The sequence below is a fragment of the Convolutriloba macropyga genome, chromosome 7, assembly GCF_964194025.1.
Source record: "Convolutriloba macropyga chromosome 7, txConMacr16.3, whole genome shotgun sequence".
NCBI lineage: Eukaryota > Metazoa > Xenacoelomorpha > Acoela > Convolutidae > Convolutriloba > Convolutriloba macropyga.
In genome coordinates, this window is record NC_134474.1 from 67,498,726 (window position 1) to 67,518,479 (window position 19,754).

General features: G+C 37.0%; 2 protein-coding genes across 3 annotated transcripts in view; both read right to left on the reverse strand.

Moving 5' to 3' along the window:
* Window positions 1-19,754, reverse strand: part of LOC142343277 (ovarian-specific serine/threonine-protein kinase Lok-like) — a 413,485-nt gene that overhangs the window by 30,000 nt on the left and 363,731 nt on the right. The window lies entirely within an intron of this gene.
* Window positions 11,763-18,765, reverse strand: LOC142342474 (uncharacterized). The gene is made up of 2 exons (XM_075393812.1): window positions 17,761-18,765; window positions 11,763-12,732 (listed from the first exon to the last, which is right to left on the reverse strand). The coding sequence occupies exons 1-2, from the start codon at window positions 18,326-18,328 to the stop codon at window positions 11,792-11,794; spliced, it is 1,509 nt and encodes a 502-aa protein (XP_075249927.1). The 5' UTR covers window positions 18,329-18,765; the 3' UTR covers window positions 11,763-11,791.

Below are 19,754 nucleotides of genomic sequence, written 5' to 3' on the forward strand. Positions count from 1 at the left end.
CTAACAAACTTTGAAATTTTGGGTTTGATTGTCCTAAGCTAATTTTTGGAGGCGGTCGCAACTATGAGCGTGTGAGCCAAAAGATTAAACATACCCGACAGCGCATCAATACAATTCAAATTCTTTGAATTGAAAAAAAATAGGAGCCCTACAATAGCCGGCTGAGAAGATGAGGGCGGCTATTACTAATAATAATTTGTAATATTGTTTTCGACCTGTCGTAGTGGTACTTGATGACAGCTCCAATGACTGTGGCTGCGAATGCACCCACCACCACACAGAACACTATTAGAGTGCCAGGGTCAATAGCTGCCGGTGACTCGCCCATTTCTACTACAATACGTAATAATACTCCTCGATTCTGCTCGTCTCTTTCTAATCTTCAGTTCAATAATGTCTGTGCTGTTTTTACTCTTTGGTCAATTAACTCGACGATGGCTAAGAAATGGCTAATTTCCCAAATCAGTCATGCAATATTGGTTTCTTTAATCTTTCATATTATTTCTATTCATCTACAAAATCTTATTCAGAGAGGGAAGGGAACTAGGAAAAATTGTCTATTCTTTGATTACACATAACATAAAATGTTTTCAAATAGTTTTCATGAACTATTGGATTATCATCCGCTGCTAAAAAGATTTCTTACTAGGATAAAAGGTTAGCAAATTCGGTAACAAAAAATTACATTCAAACCCCGGAGTAACTTTATTCTTAGTGGTCCAGTGAAATGAAACTCGCGCTGAAACGCAAACTTCTTTTAAATAAGTCCCTTATGGCCGCAATTTTTTTAAATCAAATACTTCTCAAATTAAAAAAAAACGTTATATCTGAAAAAACACCCTATTCTAAAACCTGCCTTAAAATTTTTTGAAACGATAAAATTCATTTCTAGCATTCTTACCAAAAAGGACACTATCTCTTATGAACAAAATATGGACAGAAACTTAGCAAAACAGCAGATAATTGTGATCATTTCAAGATACAAATATTGCAAGATTGCAGAATTTGAATCGATAAATACCTCAAACTACGTACACTAATAAATACGAAACACGGTAACACGCTATAACTTTAATCTGATGGTATACAACCGAGAATATTGTACCGACTAGAAACTAGTTATAACCAATTCGTATGTATATCCTTTTACAACAATAACTGCTCAAATTTGGTTAAACAATCGAGTAGTTAGCTTTTGAAATTGAACTCACGATTTGGTAGAAAACTACAAACATTTCTGATTTAAAGTTGAATTTTGGATACCAACAAACTATAAAATACTGAAACCATCGAAAGAGCGGAGTTCGAACCAGTGGTTTTATCATCTAACGTAAAAGAAACATACTTGAAATAAAAACGCGAATTTTAGTCCGTTGTAACTGAAATATTTACGATGTTTTTGAGACAAAGAAACACAAAAAGCATGTAAAGTCTTTGTGCAATATTGCGTAACACTAAAACGAAAACAAAATCGCTATTTATGAATTGACAATAAAAATAGGAATGTATTTGGTGGTTTTATTGGAGTAAGAAACGAAACGAACGGATTAGCCGCTGATAATCAAAATATTTAGCCTGTCTAAACAACAAATAAAAGCCGGCGCAGGTGCCCGTTTTAATTATGGTACTATTTTTGAAAGAAGTGGATTTGATTTATTTTATTGCATTTCTGGCTAATAACTAAAGCGTCTCCCCAAATTTAATAAACCAAACTAAAATTGATCTTGGCATTAAACTGGAATGGAAAAACAGTCAATACAATAAAATAAAACAAACAAAAACACACCACAATGTAAATAAACAATGTTTCAACATTCAAAGCTTTGAGGGAAAAAGGTTTTTGAGGGGAACCAATTTCAAAGCTTCACAAACTGGGGGAAATTAAAAGGACGGAGAGAGCTGGTAAAAGCGCTTGAATAACATTTTGAGTTTTTCCCTGTACAGTAATGAAAAATTAGAACAACAGCTTGCAAATTCACAATTAATCTATAGATATATATTTACACACGTACAGGCAAGTTGAAATTTTTACTAGTCTCAATTCAATTTTTTATCGAATTGTTAGTCGACGCAAACTCCAAGTTGATTTCAATTGCGTTACTCAATGTCAATCGCACTATAAACAGTCTTGCTACAACTTAAAACTGCATTAGAAATTTCAGTACAGCTTCAAGTTCGAATTAGGAAACGGGGCTATTTTAGTGCACAATAAATACGAGGGAATAAAAGTATGTAACGCTCTCAAACTTCACCAAAAATATTACAATACTCTTTTGTTGCAAAAAGCAGTAGCTAATGCTTTCATTAACACGTGTTTATTCAACAGCATTTGTAAAATCTTTGTGTAAAAAGGCGTTTTATGAATAGTTTAATCAGTTCACATTTTAATGCAATATTTTCTACTTCCTCAAAAAAACAGTCATATTTCTTCCCTCTCCTTTGGCTGCGCATTTTATCCCCCTGAGAGATATTTAATTTCTGTTTGAAATGGAGGGTAATACCAGGGAACACATAATTAGCATTTTCAGGTCCACTTGCTGAAATAATACCCATTTTGGGGGGAATTTAGGGAGAACAGCACACAAGCTTTCATTAAAATTGTGATCATTTCCGTGAAGAGAGCTGAACTAATAACTCTTGCAGAAAGAGAATGAAAAGAGACACTGATTTATGATCATGATGAATTGTGCGACCATTTGTCACAAAAATTGATTCCTGGTATACAAAGTTAGTAATTTAAAAAGCAATCGATCACAAAACAACTGATTTGACTCATTTAAGTCTTCTCATGAAAACTAGCTGACCGTTTTCAAGTTACTTCAGAGCTATAAAAACAGGCTGCAGGCTTTTCAAAGTTGTAAAATTTTTTATTTACTGTTGTTGGAAAGACTTCTATTTGGTGACTGGTTAGCGCCAAAAACAATTTTAAAATTCTAGAGCATTCCGATTTTAAAATTCTAGAGCATTCTGTTGAAAGCATTCCGATTTATCCCAGAGAAATGTTGTCTCGAAGGATTCAAAAAATTTCCGATAATTCAGTTACAAAACAACCAGCCACTATATGTCAAAAAAATAACGACCTTAAATTGTCTAGCAATAGGCTTATGATCACCAAACATGAAAAACAACCGACTTACGTTATTACAACCAGCCACTATATGTCAAGTAACGACCTTAAATTGTCTAGGAATAGGCTTATGATCACCAAACATGAAAAACAACCGACTAACGTTAGGAGTACAACCAGCCAATACATGTCAAAAAATACGGACCTTAAATTGTCTAGGAATAGCCTTATGATAACCAAACATGAAAAAACAACCGACTAACGTTATGAGTACAACCAGCAACTATATGTAAAAAAACGACCCTAAATTGTCTAGGAATAGGCTTACAATAACCAAACACGAAAAAACAACCGACTAACGTTATTACAACTAGCCACTATATGTCAAGTAACGACCTTAAATTGTCTAGGAATAGGCTTATGATCACCAAACATGAAAAAACAACCGACTAACGTTAGGAGTACAACCAGCCAATACATGTCAAAAAATACAGACCTCAAATTGTCTAGTAATAGGCTTATGATCACCAAACATGAAAAAACAACCGACTAACGTTATGAGTACAACCAGCCACTATATGTCAAAAAATAAACAACCTTAAATTGTCTAGGAATAGGCTTATGATAACCAAACATCAAAAAACAACCGACTAACGTTATTACAACCAGCCACTATATGTCAAGTAACGACCTTAAATTGTCTAAGAATAGGCTTATGATAACCAAACATGAAAAACAACCGACTTACGTTATTACAACCAGCCACTATATGTCAAGTAACGACCTTAAATTGTCTAGGAATAGGCTTATGATAACCAAACATGAAAAAACAACCGACTAACGTTAAGAGTACAACCAGCCACTATATGTCAAAAAATAACGACCTTAAATTGTCTAGGAATAGCCTTATGATAACCAAACATGAAAAAACAACCGACTAACGTTATGAGTACAACCAGCAACTATATGTAAAAAACTACCCTAAATTGTCTAGGAATAGGCTTACAATAACCAAACATGAAAAAACAACCGACTAACGTTATTACAACTAGCCACTAAATGTCAAGTAACGACCTTAAATTGTCTAGGAATAGGCTTATGATCACCAAACATGAAAAAAAACGACTAACGTTAGGAGTACAACCAGCCAATACATGTCAAAAAATACGGACCTTAAATTGTCTAGTAATAGGCTTATGATAACCAAACATGAAAAAACAACCGACTAACGTTATGAGTACAACCAGCCACTATATGTCAAAAAATAACGACCCTAAATTGTCTAGGAATAGGCTTACAACAACCAAACATGAAAAAACAACCGAATAAAGTTAATACAACTAGCCACTATATGTCAAGTAACGACCTTAAATTGTCTAGGAATAGGCTTATGATAACCAAACATGAAAAAACAACCGACTAACGTTAGGAGTACAACCAGCCAATACATGTCAACAAATACGGACCTTAAATTGTCTAGTAATAGGCTTATGATAACCAAACATGAAAAACAACTGACAAACGTTATAACAACCAGCCAATATATGTCAAGTAACGACCTTAAACTGTCTAGGAATAGGCTTATTATAACCAAACATGAAAAACAACTGACTAACGTTATAACAACCAGCCACTATATGTCAAGTAACGACCTTAAATCGTCTAGGAATAGGCTTATGATAACCAAACATGAAAAAACAACCGACTAACGTTATTACAACCAGCCACTATATGTCAAGTAACGACCTTAAATTGTCTAGTATTAGGCTTATGATAACCAAACATGAAAAAACAACCGACTAACGTTATGAGTACAACCAGCAACTAGATGTCAAAAAACGACCCTAAATTGTCTAGGAATAGGCTTACAATAACCAAACATGAAAAAACAACAGACTAACGTTATTACAACTAGCCACTATATGTCAAGTAACGACCTTAAATTGTCTAGGAATAGGCTTATGATCATCAAACATCAAAAAACAACTGACTTAAGTTATTACAACCAGCCACTATATGTCAAGTAACGACCTTAAATTGTCTAGGAATAGGCTTATGATAACCAAACATGAAAAAACAACCGACTAACGTTAAGAGTACAACCAGCCAATACATGTCAAAAAATACGGACCTTAAATTGTCTAGTAATAGGCTTATGATCACAAAACATGAAAAAACAACCGACTAACGTTATGAGTACAACCAGCCACTATATGTCAAAAAATAAACAACCTTAAATTGTCTAGGAATAGGCTTATGATAACCAAACATCAAAAAACAACCGACTAACGTTATTACAACCAGCCACTATATGTCATGTAACGACCTTAAATTGTCTAGGAATAGGCTTATGATAACCAAACATGAAAAACAACCGACTTACGTTATTACAACCAGCCACTATATGTCAAGTAACGACCTTAAATTGTCTAGGAATAGGCTTATGATAACCAAACATGAAAAAACAACCGACTAACGTTAAGAGTACAACCAGCCACTATATGTCAAAAAATAACGACCTTAATTTGTCTAGGAATAGCCTTATGATAACCAAACATGAAAAAACAACCGACTAACGTTATGAGTACAACCAGCAACTATATGTAAGAAAACGACCCCAAATTGTCTAGGAATAGGCTTACAATAACCAAACATGAAAAAACAACCGACTAACGTTATTACAACTAGCCACTATATGTCAAGTAACGACCTTAAATTGTCTAGGAATAGGCTTATGATCACCAAACATCAAAAAACAACCAACTTAAGTTATTACAACCAGCCACTATATGTCAAGTAACGACCTTAAATTGTCTAGGAATAGGTTTATGATAACCAAACATAAAAAACAACCGACTAACAATAAGAGTACAACCAGCCAATATATGTCAAAAAATAACGACCTTAAATTGTCTAGGAATAGCCTTATGACAACCAAACATGAAAAAACAACCGACTAACGTTATGAGTACAACCAGCAACTATATGTAAAAAAACGACCCTAAATTGTCTAGGAATAGGCTTACAATAACCAAACATGAAAAAACAACCGACTAACGTTATTACAACTAGCCACTATATGTCAAGTAACGACCTTAAATTGTCTAGGAATAGGCTTATGATCACCAAACATGAAAAAAAAACGACTAACGTTAGGAGTACAACCAGCCAATACATGTCAAAAAACACGGACCTTAAATTGTCTAGTAATAGGCTTATGATCACCAAACATGAAAAAACAACCGACTAACGTTATGAGTACAACCAGCCACTATATGTCAAAAAATAAACAACCTTAAATTGTCTAGGAATAGGCTTATGATAACCAAACATCAAAAAACAACCGACTAACGTTATTACAACCAGCCACTATATGTCAAGTAACGACCTTAAATTGTCTAGAAATAGGCTTATGATAACCAAACATGAAAAACAACCGACTTACGTTATTACAACTAGCCACTATATGTCAAGTAACGACCTTAAATTGTCTAGGAATAGGCTTATGATCACCAAACATGAAAAAAAAACGACTAACGTTAGGAGTACAACCAGCCAATACATGTCAAAAAACACGGACCTTAAATTGTCTAGTAATAGGCTTATGATCACCAAACATGAAAAAACAACCGACTAACGTTATGAGTACAACCAGCCACTATATGTCAAAAAATAAACAACCTTAAATTGTCTAGGAATAGGCTTATGATAACCAAACATCAAAAAACAACCGACTAACGTTATTACAACCAGCCACTATATGTCAAAAAATAACGACCTTAAATTGTCTAGGAATAGCCTTATGATAACCAAACATGAAAAAACAACCGACTAACGTTATGGGTACAACCAGCAACTATATGTAAAAAAAACGACCCTAAATTGTCTAGGAATAGGCTTACAATAACCAAACATGAAAAAACAACCGACTAACGTTATTACAACTAGCCACTATATGTCAAGTAACGACCTTAAATTGTCTAGGAATAGGCTTATGATCACCAAACATGAAAAAACAACCGACTAACGTTAGGAGTACAACCAGCCAATACATGTCAAAAAATACGGACCTTAAATTGTCTAGTAATAGGCTTATGATCACCAAACATGAAAAAACAACCGACTAACGTTATGAGTACAACCAGCCACTATATGTCAAAAAATAAACAACCTTAAATTGTCTAGGAATAGGCTTATGATAACCAAACATCAAAAAACAACCGACTAACGTTATTACAACCAGCCACTATATGTCAACTAACGACCTTAAATTGTCTAGGAATAGGCTTATGATAACCAAACATGAAAAACAACCGACTTACGTTATTACAACCAGCCACTATATGTCAAGTAACGACCTTAAATTGTCTAGGAATAGGCTTATGATAACCAAACATGAAAAAACAACCGACTAACGTTAAGAGTACAACCAGCCACTATATGTCAAAAAATAACGACCTTAAATTGTCTAGGAATAGCCTTATGATAACCAAACATGAAAAAACAACCGACTAACGTTATGGGTACAACCAGCAACTATATGTAAAAAAACGACCCTAAATTGTCTAGGAATAGGCTTACAATAACCAAACATGAAAAAACAACCGACTAACGTTATTACAACTAGCCACTATATGTCAAGTAACGACCTTAAATTGTCTAGGAATAGGCTTATGATAACCAAACATGAAAAAACAACCGACTTACGTTCTCAAACAACTGTCGAGCGGTTGGCTTCGGGAGTAGCAAGCTGGGGGGGGGCATAAGGAAGCTAGCTTAACCTTAACCGAGAGAGTGGGAAATAAGTAGAAAAAGGAGTGAATTAGATAGAGGGTATGGGGTGGGGGTAAAGAGGGTGTCTCAGGGCTTTACCTGTTTTTCTTGAAAGATCAAAATCGCCAGACGAAAAACTAAGACCAAAAGTCAGTAGTACTAAAAATCGATTAGAGCACAACAGGATTAATATAGTTGCTAAAAACTCCGTTTGAAAACAATTGAAAACGAGGAAAAACTGAGGGAAATAAAAATGATGCACGTGAACAAAAAATCTCACTCTAATTTGAATTGTCAAAATGCATGAACAGACTAACAAAACATAGCTGTCGAATGTCCGAGAAGACACAAAGAGTCGTCTGTAGTGAAAAAACTAGCCTGTGAAATAACTAATATCTACTAGATCAGCTCAATAAAACAGAAAGAACAGTTTTGAGCCAAATAGCATTAGAAAAGATAACAGAACAACCTTCAACCCGAAAATAAAAGAATTTAACTACATTTTCATAAAAAACACTAAAAAGAAAACGCTTTGTGTAACGCAATATAAAAAATTAAATAGCTCAAACAAAATCAGGCAAGATATGCTAGGCTCAAAGAGGTTAACAAGATTATATAAAATTAATCATTTTTTTCTACAGCTCAAAAGAAACACTGATGTATAAAAATAAACTAAAAGCAATGGGCATCTATTCAATTCCCAACAAAGTCATTCACACAAAAGAATGGACAACAAAACAATAACCAACAACAACAGACAGGATGTTGTAGAAGGTAGAAACTAATAAAAACAGGACACTGTAGAATGTCATATGACATTAAGTTAGAAAATTCTTAATTGACCCATAAACTAAACTTTATCTTCCAAAAATATCTTTTATTTGCCTCAATAAAAACTTCACAAAAACTGCGTTGCTCCCAGTAAGTTTAAATCAATTCAAAAAGCACATACATATCATTAATTCAGACACTTGGAATAATTAACTATTTCAGCACAAAAAATCGCTAGAAACTCCAATAACGTCCAAAACAATGAAACAGTTGGAACAGCTCTCGATTTGCATGCAATAAAAGCCTATTTAATATCTATGACGTCAGAAACATGTAATTATCGTGAAGATACACTAACAACTTTACATAGTAAATTTCTGGTTCTCTGAAAAAGAAGAATGAACATAATGAATATGAACGGGTTAACGTCGGACGAATTTCTCTCAAATGGCAGCGAGTACAGCGGGAAATAAATATGTGCTGCAAATTCATTGGCCTTTTTGTAATACAACGCCACCAATTTTGTGAAGTTTAAATTGTGAATGGCAAAGCAATTCAACCTCGATACCGCAAAAATCAAGAAGGCAAAAGAACAGAAGTCAGTCGAAACGTCAATTTGCTGAAGGGAACAGCAACTGTCAAAAATTTTTTAAATAGGACTACCATAACTGCTTGAAAGTTCAAGAGCCGAATTTGTTAGTTAATCAACTAAATTTTTCCAAACGTTCTTCAACCATATAATTTCAGATTTTCATGTTTGCACCACCTATAAAAAATCAAGCCCTGAAAAAGCCAGCGACCCAATTCGATTCAAAATCGATTGGAATTTGATATCAGTTAAGTGCGAAAAACCGATCCGAATCCTATTTTATTTGATTGAGGTGCATCTGTAAACAAACTTGACGGTTTGCTTGTTTTGCGCATTCATTGTTTTGATCTGTTTTCAAAAAATAAGGAAATTTCAAATAATTTGCAACCTATCTTTGTCCTTTGCTGCCATTTTCATAACAAAAACTCCTCTCATGACTTACAAAAATAAGAATTATTTAATCAAGAACAAATAAAATAATTAAGTAAAGACGCTCTGAAAAAACGAGGAAACAGCAATTCGTTCAGAAAAAATTTTGTCTCAATTTCTCCCAAGGATAACCGACTAACGTCGCTAACGTCGGGCGAATTGCTTTCAAACGACTGGCGAGCGGTTGGCTTTGTAAGTAGCTAGCTACGGCTTAGGGAGGGGCAGCTTTAGCATAATTGAAGTGGCGTAGTGTGAGCGCGCAGCGGGCGGGGGGGGGGCTTTGTCGAGCGCACTTGGTTACGGGTGCAACGATAAGCATCATTCGGGGGGCCTCATGTGGGTGAGTGTGAAGTGTGGGGTCAAACTCCAAGAACCGTCTTCACACCATGCATGAATTTATCGAATTTATGTCTCCAAACAGTTTCGTTGAATTGCATGCTTAGTCTAATAGGCTGAAAGGATCTAATTGCCCTTAATGCCCTTCAGGCGCAAACGTTTATCCCGTTTTGAGGACGAAATGTCAAATGGATCAGACGAAAAATCGGTCAAACGAAAAATTGCATAAAAAGACCACAGTACTAATATAATTGCTACAAACTTCGTTCGAGAGCAATTAAAAACTTCTAATTTTCAAAACTCACAAATTTTTGGCGGAGTTAGTTCTAAATAATTCTAGACTTTCTTCAGTGGAACAAACACATTAATTTAATATTAAAAGTTTCGTCACAATTGCTTCCTCCTGCACATTTTCTTCCTGTACTTTAAATTGCAATAAAAGATACATCTTCAAAAAAACACACTAAAAATTTTTCTACATAAATTTCGTTTATTCAAACCTGGAAACAAAAAGCTCTCAAATCTGCTCTTTCGTTGGGTAGCTTGGACCTTTACATTATAGTTAAGATAACGATTTTGTAAACCTAGCTGGCGGATTGCAAAATTTTGTAGGCAAAGTTTTCATACAACTTTTTGCAGTGTCGGTAATTGATTTAGAATTACGAAGTGTAAAGCTGCCCTCAAATAACTTAGAATGAGATTAATATATACTAAAAAAACTAATATTTCTAAAAATGCTTTGAAAATGCAGCACGTAAACAAAAAAACTCCTGTTTGCAAATTTCTTCACGCCTACTTTCCTCGTCATATTACTTAAGTAAAAACCCAAAATAAGTATATATGTATTACCGCTCGGCTGTCGTCACACCATCTATTAATGATAGCTAGGATATAAAATTTAAACATAACCGACTAAACGTCGGAAGAATTGCTCTTCAACGACTAGTGGGAGCTCTAATCAATTGCAGCCTGCTTCAGTCGGTGGGGGGGGGGGGGGGGAGGGGTAGCCTAAATGGGACTAAGAAGTTCTATAGTGGGCTTCAAATAACCACATTAGAGGTTAACATATACCACTATTAAGATTTAAAGTAAAAAAATGACACCAGTTTCGGCGCATTTTTTATTTGACTCTTAGTATTAAATTGCCGCCAATTAAGTTCAGTTGCTTGAAATTGTGATTGAGAGAGAATTTTAGATCACGCGAAATGCAAAAAGTCAAGGGCGTAAAAGTCACTCGAAAAGTCAAAACCGTCAAGCGAAAATTTTGCATAAAAAAGACACACACGTTTACAATAATTGCTATGAACTGCGTTCAAGAGCAATTAAAAATGCTCATAAAATGTACGTATGAAGTGTGAAAAGGTGAAAAATGTGACAACTTACAATTTGAGCCTCGATTATTCGAGAAAATTGAACAATCAGTTTTTCAAGAGCTTTTCAGTGATTTTGTATTTCTCCCCAAAAGATATCGGTTGGCCAAAACTGACTTATAAAAGTAGGATTGGTATAAAGTTCCTATCCCCATTTCATTGGGGATCGAAACAAAAACTGGTTTGATAAAAATTAACAAAAAACAAGGCCTTTCTCATTATATTTCTCCTCCATCTGTGTGCTTACAGTGCCTGTAGTCACCAATTATCGTAAATATATATGGGGCTACAATTCTCTGAAAACCTGTATAGCGCCGACTACTCCTAGGGCAAGAAGATTTCGCGCAGCGAGCTAAATTTACACCAAACCCAAGATCTGGCAGACACACGTTTCTCAAACAAAGACTTTTCTTTGGTTAAGTGGTAATATTTAAACTAAAATATTTTACTCATCAATTAGTAGTACAGAAAATCGTCGTTCTTAACTTTTGGTTTTCTTCCTCTTGTCGAACGCCTCGCGTTAGTTGTTGGAGGGGGCGCCGTAGTGCCAGCTTGCTTGTTTCCCGCGCGCTGCTGGAGTTTAGGTGGCTCGATAAATTGTGCCGGGGATCTCTGAACATGCGTAATTTGAGGATCCTGCTGGTCGTTCGCAGGCGCGGCAGATCCCAAATTTAAGGAGGTGTTTGATTCCGATCGGAAAAGCGGTGGTCGCGCTGCGGTTAAGTTTCCGTTGCTTAAACTGTCAACCCTCGAAGCTTGTTGCTGCTCCCTCAACCTTGGCGACCTTCTTAGGCCTTCAGGTGGAGCCCACATCGAAAGCGGTTGCTGATGTTGTTGATACCGCGTCACTACATCACCTTTACACTGCACGTCTGATGTTTGATGACCCGGATCATAATTCAGAAAGTCCTGGACGTTTTGAGGGTTTTGATCCACTGGAGGGTTTAAATTGCTTGGCGCAAAGTAGGGTTGCTCAGGGTTTTCTCCTTCAAATGGATGCCTATGAAACTCCGAATTCTGAGGTTCAAAGATGACTGATGACTGCTGTGCGTGTTCTTCGTGAAAACTTCTCTGTTCAGGATTAAACTGCAGCTGATCAGGCAAATCGAATCCTGGGTTATTGGTGTCAGTTGTATATGGTTTATGGAACGCCCTCATAGGAACGGAGGAATCCATTGCTTGATGTTGTTGGAACTGACCGGTAGCCGGATGTTGCACATGCTGTAATTCATCTGGATTGAGAATGTGAGCCTCGTGGCTCCTGTAGTCGTTTTGTCTTTCCATTTCATGTGGGAAGCTGGTCTCCTGGTTAAGAGTTTCAGGTGCTTCCGCTTCAGATGCGTAACTCAACGACCTGTCACCGCGCACCAAGGGTGGTCTTGCTACGACCAGCGCTCCTAAAACAAACAGTCAAACATAACCGGCTAACGTCGGACAAATTGCTTTGAAGAAGTGGCAATGGAAAAGAGTTGGCTTTTGTAGTTGTTAGTAGCTAGCCACACTGATTGGATTAGATGGGGGAGGAGGAAGCCGATGGGGCCAGAACAAAAGAGCGGCCCGTTCAAAGATCCCAAAATTAACTTTCAAATCATCATCATTGGGTGAAACCTTGCATGCATTAAATTTTTGGTCTTTCCCATTCTCCTCCAAGACAACAAGGATCTAATCTGTTTCGGCCCATAGCTCAGTGGGCACATAAATTTTACGCCCACGCCCCCTCCCAGCCGCACTTGCTATTTTCTTACAAAGTAAAGTGTTATAATATAACCGACTAACGTCGGGCGAATTGCTCTCAAACGACCGGCGAGCGGTTGGCATCGTCAGTAGGTAGCCACGGTTTAGTGAGGTTAGCTTTATGTTAATTGAAGGGGCGTAAGGTGAGCGCAGCGGGGGTGCACTGCAGCGGGGTTGCAAAAGTGGCTTGGGGTGACTGATGTGGGGGCGGTGGGTGTGTGGGATCAATTTCTAAGAACCGCTCTTCACACCATAAGTATAAGTCTCCAAAACAGTTTCAGTTAATATCAAACTTGAAGACTAGTGGGCTGAAAAGCTGTAAGAGAACTTTATGCAAACTGGGCGCCACCTTTTTATCCCGTTTCTAAAAACAAAAGTCAAATGGGTCAGACGAAGAATCGGCCAAGCAAAACAATTGCATAAAAGAGACAAACAGGATTTGCTACAAATGGCTTTTGAGAGCAATTAACAACAATTTCCTAGAACGTGCCTGTCAAGTTAATTATGATAAAAACATTTCTACTGTAACTCATTGTTAATGAGGATCAGAGATGATGATATTACGCCACAAAACAGCAGCTGAAGTGCGGCATCAACGAAGAGAGAGAGAGAGAGAGAGAGAGAGAGAGAGAGAGAGATAAGAATATTTTCCATGATGGGATTCGACTAAGCAACTTCTAGTTTTCTAGCCTTCTTAGTAAATATATCATAAAGAAAAAACTGAAAAAGGCAAAACTAAAAACAAAAGTGTCCAACTTCGCAGTAACAAATGTTCAAAACCATTTTTTGTCTCGAAAGTTCTGTCAGGAAATCCATCTCCAAGACTTAAAAAGTTTCGCTTGCCAGTAATGGTAGTTAAACTCAGAAAAGGACAAAAAATATTGAAAAATTTTGGAAACAATTGCAAATTTTTTAACAAAATTTTAATAAAATTCCAAATATTATTATCCTAAGAACCATTTCATTGTCTCAAGAGACTGTACAGCATGAATCCCTGTTTCAAGCATGAAATAGTTCCATTGGCTCAAAGATCCATACATTTGGAACATGAAAATTTTCCGAAATTTGAAAATTTTTTGGTTTAAAATTTTTATCCAAAAATTCACAACTGGAGTCACAAAAATTATTGATCATCATTCCATTAACGCAGCAGCTTATTATCAAACCTTGGAGGAGGTCCAAGGGCCCTTGGTGGCGGAAAAAAAATGGAAAACATGAAAAAATTGCAAATATTTTTAAAAAATTGCTTTAATTCGTGATATTAAAATCTTGAAAAACGTTCCATTACATCTGTAAACTATGCGGTAATATACCATCAAACCCTTAAGGAAGTTTTGTGGCTCTTGAGACTAGAGAAATCTACGAAACGACAGATTTAAAAAAATGCTAAAACTTGTGATATTAAAAAGTTGAAAATTAATCCCTGACCAACAAAACTTTTCCAGTAACTTATTATCAAACCCTAACGGCGGTTTTCTGACCATTGAGGCTCAAAAACCTGAATAATGACTATAAAGATAAAATAGAAAAAGGCCAAAATTGTCAAAACGCTAAAATTTGTGACGTTTAAATCTTGCAAGACATTCCATTACATCTAGAAAAAATACAGTGACCTATTTTCAAACCCTAGAGAAGGTTCCTTGGTTCCTGAGGCTGCAAAAACCTAAAAACGACAAAACTCCAAAAAAACTTGAAAAAAGCAAACTTAATCAAAAAATTGTTAAAATTTGTGACATTAAAAAGCTGAAAAACTATTCGATGGCCAATAAGACTTCGTCAGTTACTTATTATCAAAATTATTATCCCTTAGGAGGTTTTCTAGCCCCTCGTTCTGCAAAGACCTGAATAAGGAAAAAATTTGAGATTGCATTTGAGATTCACAAAAAATGCTAAAATTCGTTTGTTGAAATGTTGCAACCATTGCACTACCACTGGAAACTATACAGTAACAACCAATTATTAAAACCTAGAGGAGGTTCCTTGACATCTAGGGCTAACAAGAATCAAAAGTTAAAAAATTTTAAAAAGCTTGAAAAAAGTTGAGCAAAACAGTATAAATTTGCGAGTTTTTAGCGAGCGGTTTTTTCGTCAGTAGCTAGAAAACCGGGGGGGGGGGTACGAGCAGAGGGGGGGGGGCAATAGTGGGGGGATCTATTCTGTTCCCCCCGGTTTAATTAGCATAAATTTTTATGACCCCCAGGCGCGCGTGCTATTTTCTTACATAGTAACGTGCTATATAACAACATATAATTTGTAACTGGGGGTAAAAAAACACTGGGGGGAAACAGAATAGATCCGCGGGGGGGGTCAACATTGGAGGGGTCTTCAACCTCTTAGAACCGCACTTCACACCATACGTATAAGTCTCCAAAACAGTTTGAGCTGAAACAGAGCTGAAAGGCTCTAAGAGCATTTAAAACCCGCTGGGCGCTACCTGTTTATCCCGTTTTTGAGGACGAGAAGTCAAAAGCGTCAGACGAAAAATCGGTCAAGCAAAAAATCACATAAAAAAGACCGACAGGACTAATATAATTGCAGCAAACTTCGTTTGAGAGCAACTAGTAAAAAAGCACGATTTGTAAGTGGGGGAGGGGCGTAAAACACCGGGGGAGGGGGGCAGAATATATTTTCAATTAATTCCCCACATTATCGTATATTTACAGGAGTTAAGGGGAGGCAGGCTAAAAGTTATATGACGCAGCTGGGGGAGGGTTGTAGGAAAAATTTGATTCTTTTGTAAATTAAGAGCCAAAAACTGAGCAGCACATTTGAGGACGAGAAGATGAATCCAATCCAAAACGCACAAACAACAGGACCCAAATTATTGCTACAAACTTTGTTTAAGAGCCACTAAAAACTCATACAAAATACAAATCATGAATTAGAAAAAATACAGTCTAAACCAAAAAATAGGGGTCCTTCCCATTATAGCCCCCATTATCGTATATTTGCCATGATTGGGGGGGGGGGGCTATAGGTTATCTGACCAACAGGCTGGGTGGCTATAAAGGGAGAGACCCAAAAATAGCAACATTAGGCTGCTTATATGGCAAAAAGCAATTGACAACTGAGATATTACTAAATTAACAAGACTGGCAACTAAAAACACTTATCGTGGTCCTTTAAAACTTAGACAAAAGCTCAGAAATGTTTTCAAAAACTGACATTGAAAAAATTAAATAGAATTCTTGGATTTAATGTCTTCGAACCCTATAAATGTCAGGCAAAACATACATAACAAATCCTGGATCTATTCCATCTCCCAAGTCCTTAGTGGTCATATAAATTATAAGCCCCTAGGCGCACGTGGAATTTTTTACACAGTAACGTGCTATATAAAAACACACAATTTGTAAATTAGGGCATAAAACAATAGGTGAAACCGAATAAATCTCAAATCCAAATATAAGGTAAATAAAACCATCTACAGAAATCTCATCATTCTAAAGGCAGCGAATAAAGACCTTTGCAACGTTCTACACAATGTCATGGGTAACATTTAACTTAATTTGTATCTTTGGAAAAAATGCATCCTCTATAATAGATGACGTAATTCAGCCAATACGCGTTAATGCAGTTTTCTAAAATTTTTAAAAAATTAAACAGTGATTTTATTAACTTCATTTTTGAGATCAGAATCGTGGCCTTTCCCATCATAGCCCCCAAGCTTACTGGTCATTAGGTACATAGCCCCGCTAATAAATTTAAACATAACATATTGGGGGTATGTTTAATTTTAGGTATGGTACTGCTCATATAACACAGCCCTCCTAATAATGTTCAACATACCATAATGTTAAACATACTATAATAGAACTAAGGTCGCGCAAATTGCTCTCGAACGACAGGCGGGGCAATTTATATCAGAAGGGGCTGTAGCCTAGATAAGATTACGGGCAAAAAAATCCGACCAAGGAGGGTTTCGAATCACCAACCTCCTGCGTACTCTACACAGAACCATTAGCTACCACGCCCTTGCTATAAATTATCTTGCAATCGCTTTTGTTTTAGCGACAGCGACAGACTCAATTTCTGAGTAAGAGCAATTTAGTTTAAAGAAACATCAAGAAGTCAAGCGTGATAAAATCAATCAAGAAGTAAAAATCGGATCTTCTGGAACAAAACGGTCAAGCAAAAATTTTCCATTAGAAAACACGCGTTTAAGCAAAAATTCGTTATTATTGCCTCTTTCAAAAACAGAGCAATAAATACTCAAAACATCCAAAATGTGCTAAAAAATTTGCGCCAATATGGTTAACTCCAGCTTAGCGGATGCAATACTTTGTTTTTTTTTGTATCTATGTCTCCGCCTGATAAGATTTTGTATAAATATATCTCTGTATTGAACCCAGTTATAACGAGATAATTTCTTTTCAGGTTCCCATCACTTAGGAACTATCTTTGTTTCGGAACTCCGTAAAAAGGGGCATGCTCCGGTTCAAGACAGGGAGCGTTTTTAAACCGAATTTACAGACTAAACTCGAACTGCTTTTTTAAATAAACCGAATGTCATCACGTTTCACTCTTACTCTGCTTCAGAGCAAAACAAAAGATCATTATACTGAAAAAATGCAACTTGAAAATCAATAATTTAGCCAAGACTTTCTGGGTACACACAAAACTGGGCTGCGGTAAAATGATTTAAAAATACACAGAAAACTTAGGAAACGTTACGGGCTCTAAATGATTACCTGAATTGATACTGGGCTGTGGAGTGATAGAACTGTCTGTGAGACGCCCTGCACGAATAGGACCCACCAAATGCTGCGTGTCTACCACTCTAGGAGTAGTCGATTCATCCGACACTTCTGTGCTAGAGGGCACCCTGTAACCCCTCTCCCTCTTCTCCCTCCTCTCAAATCTGAATATCTCCTTCTTCGTATTCTCCACAGCTCTCAGCTTCAACTCAACATCCAGTGGAATGTTGCCATACTGTCGCAGACCTCGAAAAGTCTCCGCAGATTGTTCGAAAATGATCTCCTGTTTAATTTCATAAGGTTCCCCGAAGTCGACTTTCTGATGTTCCGGGTTCTCTTGAGGGGCCGAGTCTTGATACAACTTCATTCGGGTTTTAATCATTCGACTCAAGACGTCAATACAAACACGAACACTGTTGATAGGCTGTCGTCTGCGAACGAAAGCGCAGACTTTCCTTGCTATGTTTATTGTGGTCATAATGGCCACCATAATTGTGACAGTTCTCACAAAATTCTCGCCAGGATCGAAATTCAAAATGCTATCCAGAATATTAGAAAACATCTCTGCAACTTTCTCTGAACTTTCCCTTTCAAAACAGTTGAGCAAAACTGAATACTGACTTTTTAAAGAACGAGGACGTCATACGCAAAGATTAAAATAAGATTGATAAATAATGCACTAAAATAGTTATAATAACTAGTTATAAAATTTTGAACTGATTGAATCATGTTAAGTAAACGTAAGCTCCTCGCTAGCTTCCACATATAAAGATTAAGAATATGATGATTAAGAATAACTAGATCTCTGGATCAAAACAAAGAGACGAGCAAATAGTGAGCATAATAACTTTGTTATTCCAGTTGGAAGCCACGTGCTCTTTTCTGAGCTCTGTTCACCTCAGCTTAGTAGTCACTTCACATCACTCCTCTTTGGCGGGAGAAAGGACCAACTTCTCTCTCTAACTTTACATTCATTATCACTCAAAAAACAGCAGAAGTCATTCTTTTCTACATCAGAAGTCAGGGCCACAATAAATAGACAACAGCTGATCCATTGTAGAACAGTAGTCGCTTCTGGGATCTATTCTGTCCCCCCCCCCCCCCCCCCAGCTTAGTAGGCATAAATTTTTTATGACCCCCAGGCGCACGTGCTATTTTCTTAGATAGTAACGTGCTATATAACAACATAAAATTTGTATAAAACACTGGGGGGGGGGGGGCTGAAACAGAATAGATCCCGCTTCTGTTCCTACATTAGTCTGTTCCGCGGAATTGTTACTTTACGTCGTAAGATTATGACCCCAGTGTTGTGGTCTTTCCCATCATACATCATAGCCCCCGAGTTTAGTTTTCGGATCTTTTCCGTTTGTGCCTCCTCCCCCCCCCCCCAGTACGTTATGCTCCCCCCAGTGACAGAGCACGTGTCATTACATAGTAAATCATTATGTAAAAATATTGCACGTGCGTCTGGGGGTTGCAAATAATATGCACCCACTAAGCTGGGGGGGGGGGGGGGCACAAACGGAAAAGATCCTAGTTTTCATATAACGTATAGCACCCCTAAGTATGATAAATACGGGTCTTTCCTATTATAGCACCCCCCGCTTACTGGTCAGCTAACCTATAGCCCCCCCCCCAATCATGGTAAATATACCATAATGAGGGGGGGGGGGCTATGTTTTCATGGGAGGGGGAGGGGGGGGGGGTGGGCTATAATGGGAAAGACCCATAAATACACCATTATGGGGGTAGTACCGGATAGTCCAGCTTCAGATCTTTTACCGGATCTATTCTGCCCCCCCCCCCCCCCCCCCAGCTTAGTGAGCATAAATTTTTTATGCCACCCAGACGCACGTGCTATTTTCTTACATAGTAACGTGCAATATAACAACATATAATTTGTAACTGGGGGGGGGGGGGGTGTAAAAAACACTGGGGGGGGGGTTTGCGAAACAGAATAGATCCCTTTTACCCTGTACCCGTACGTT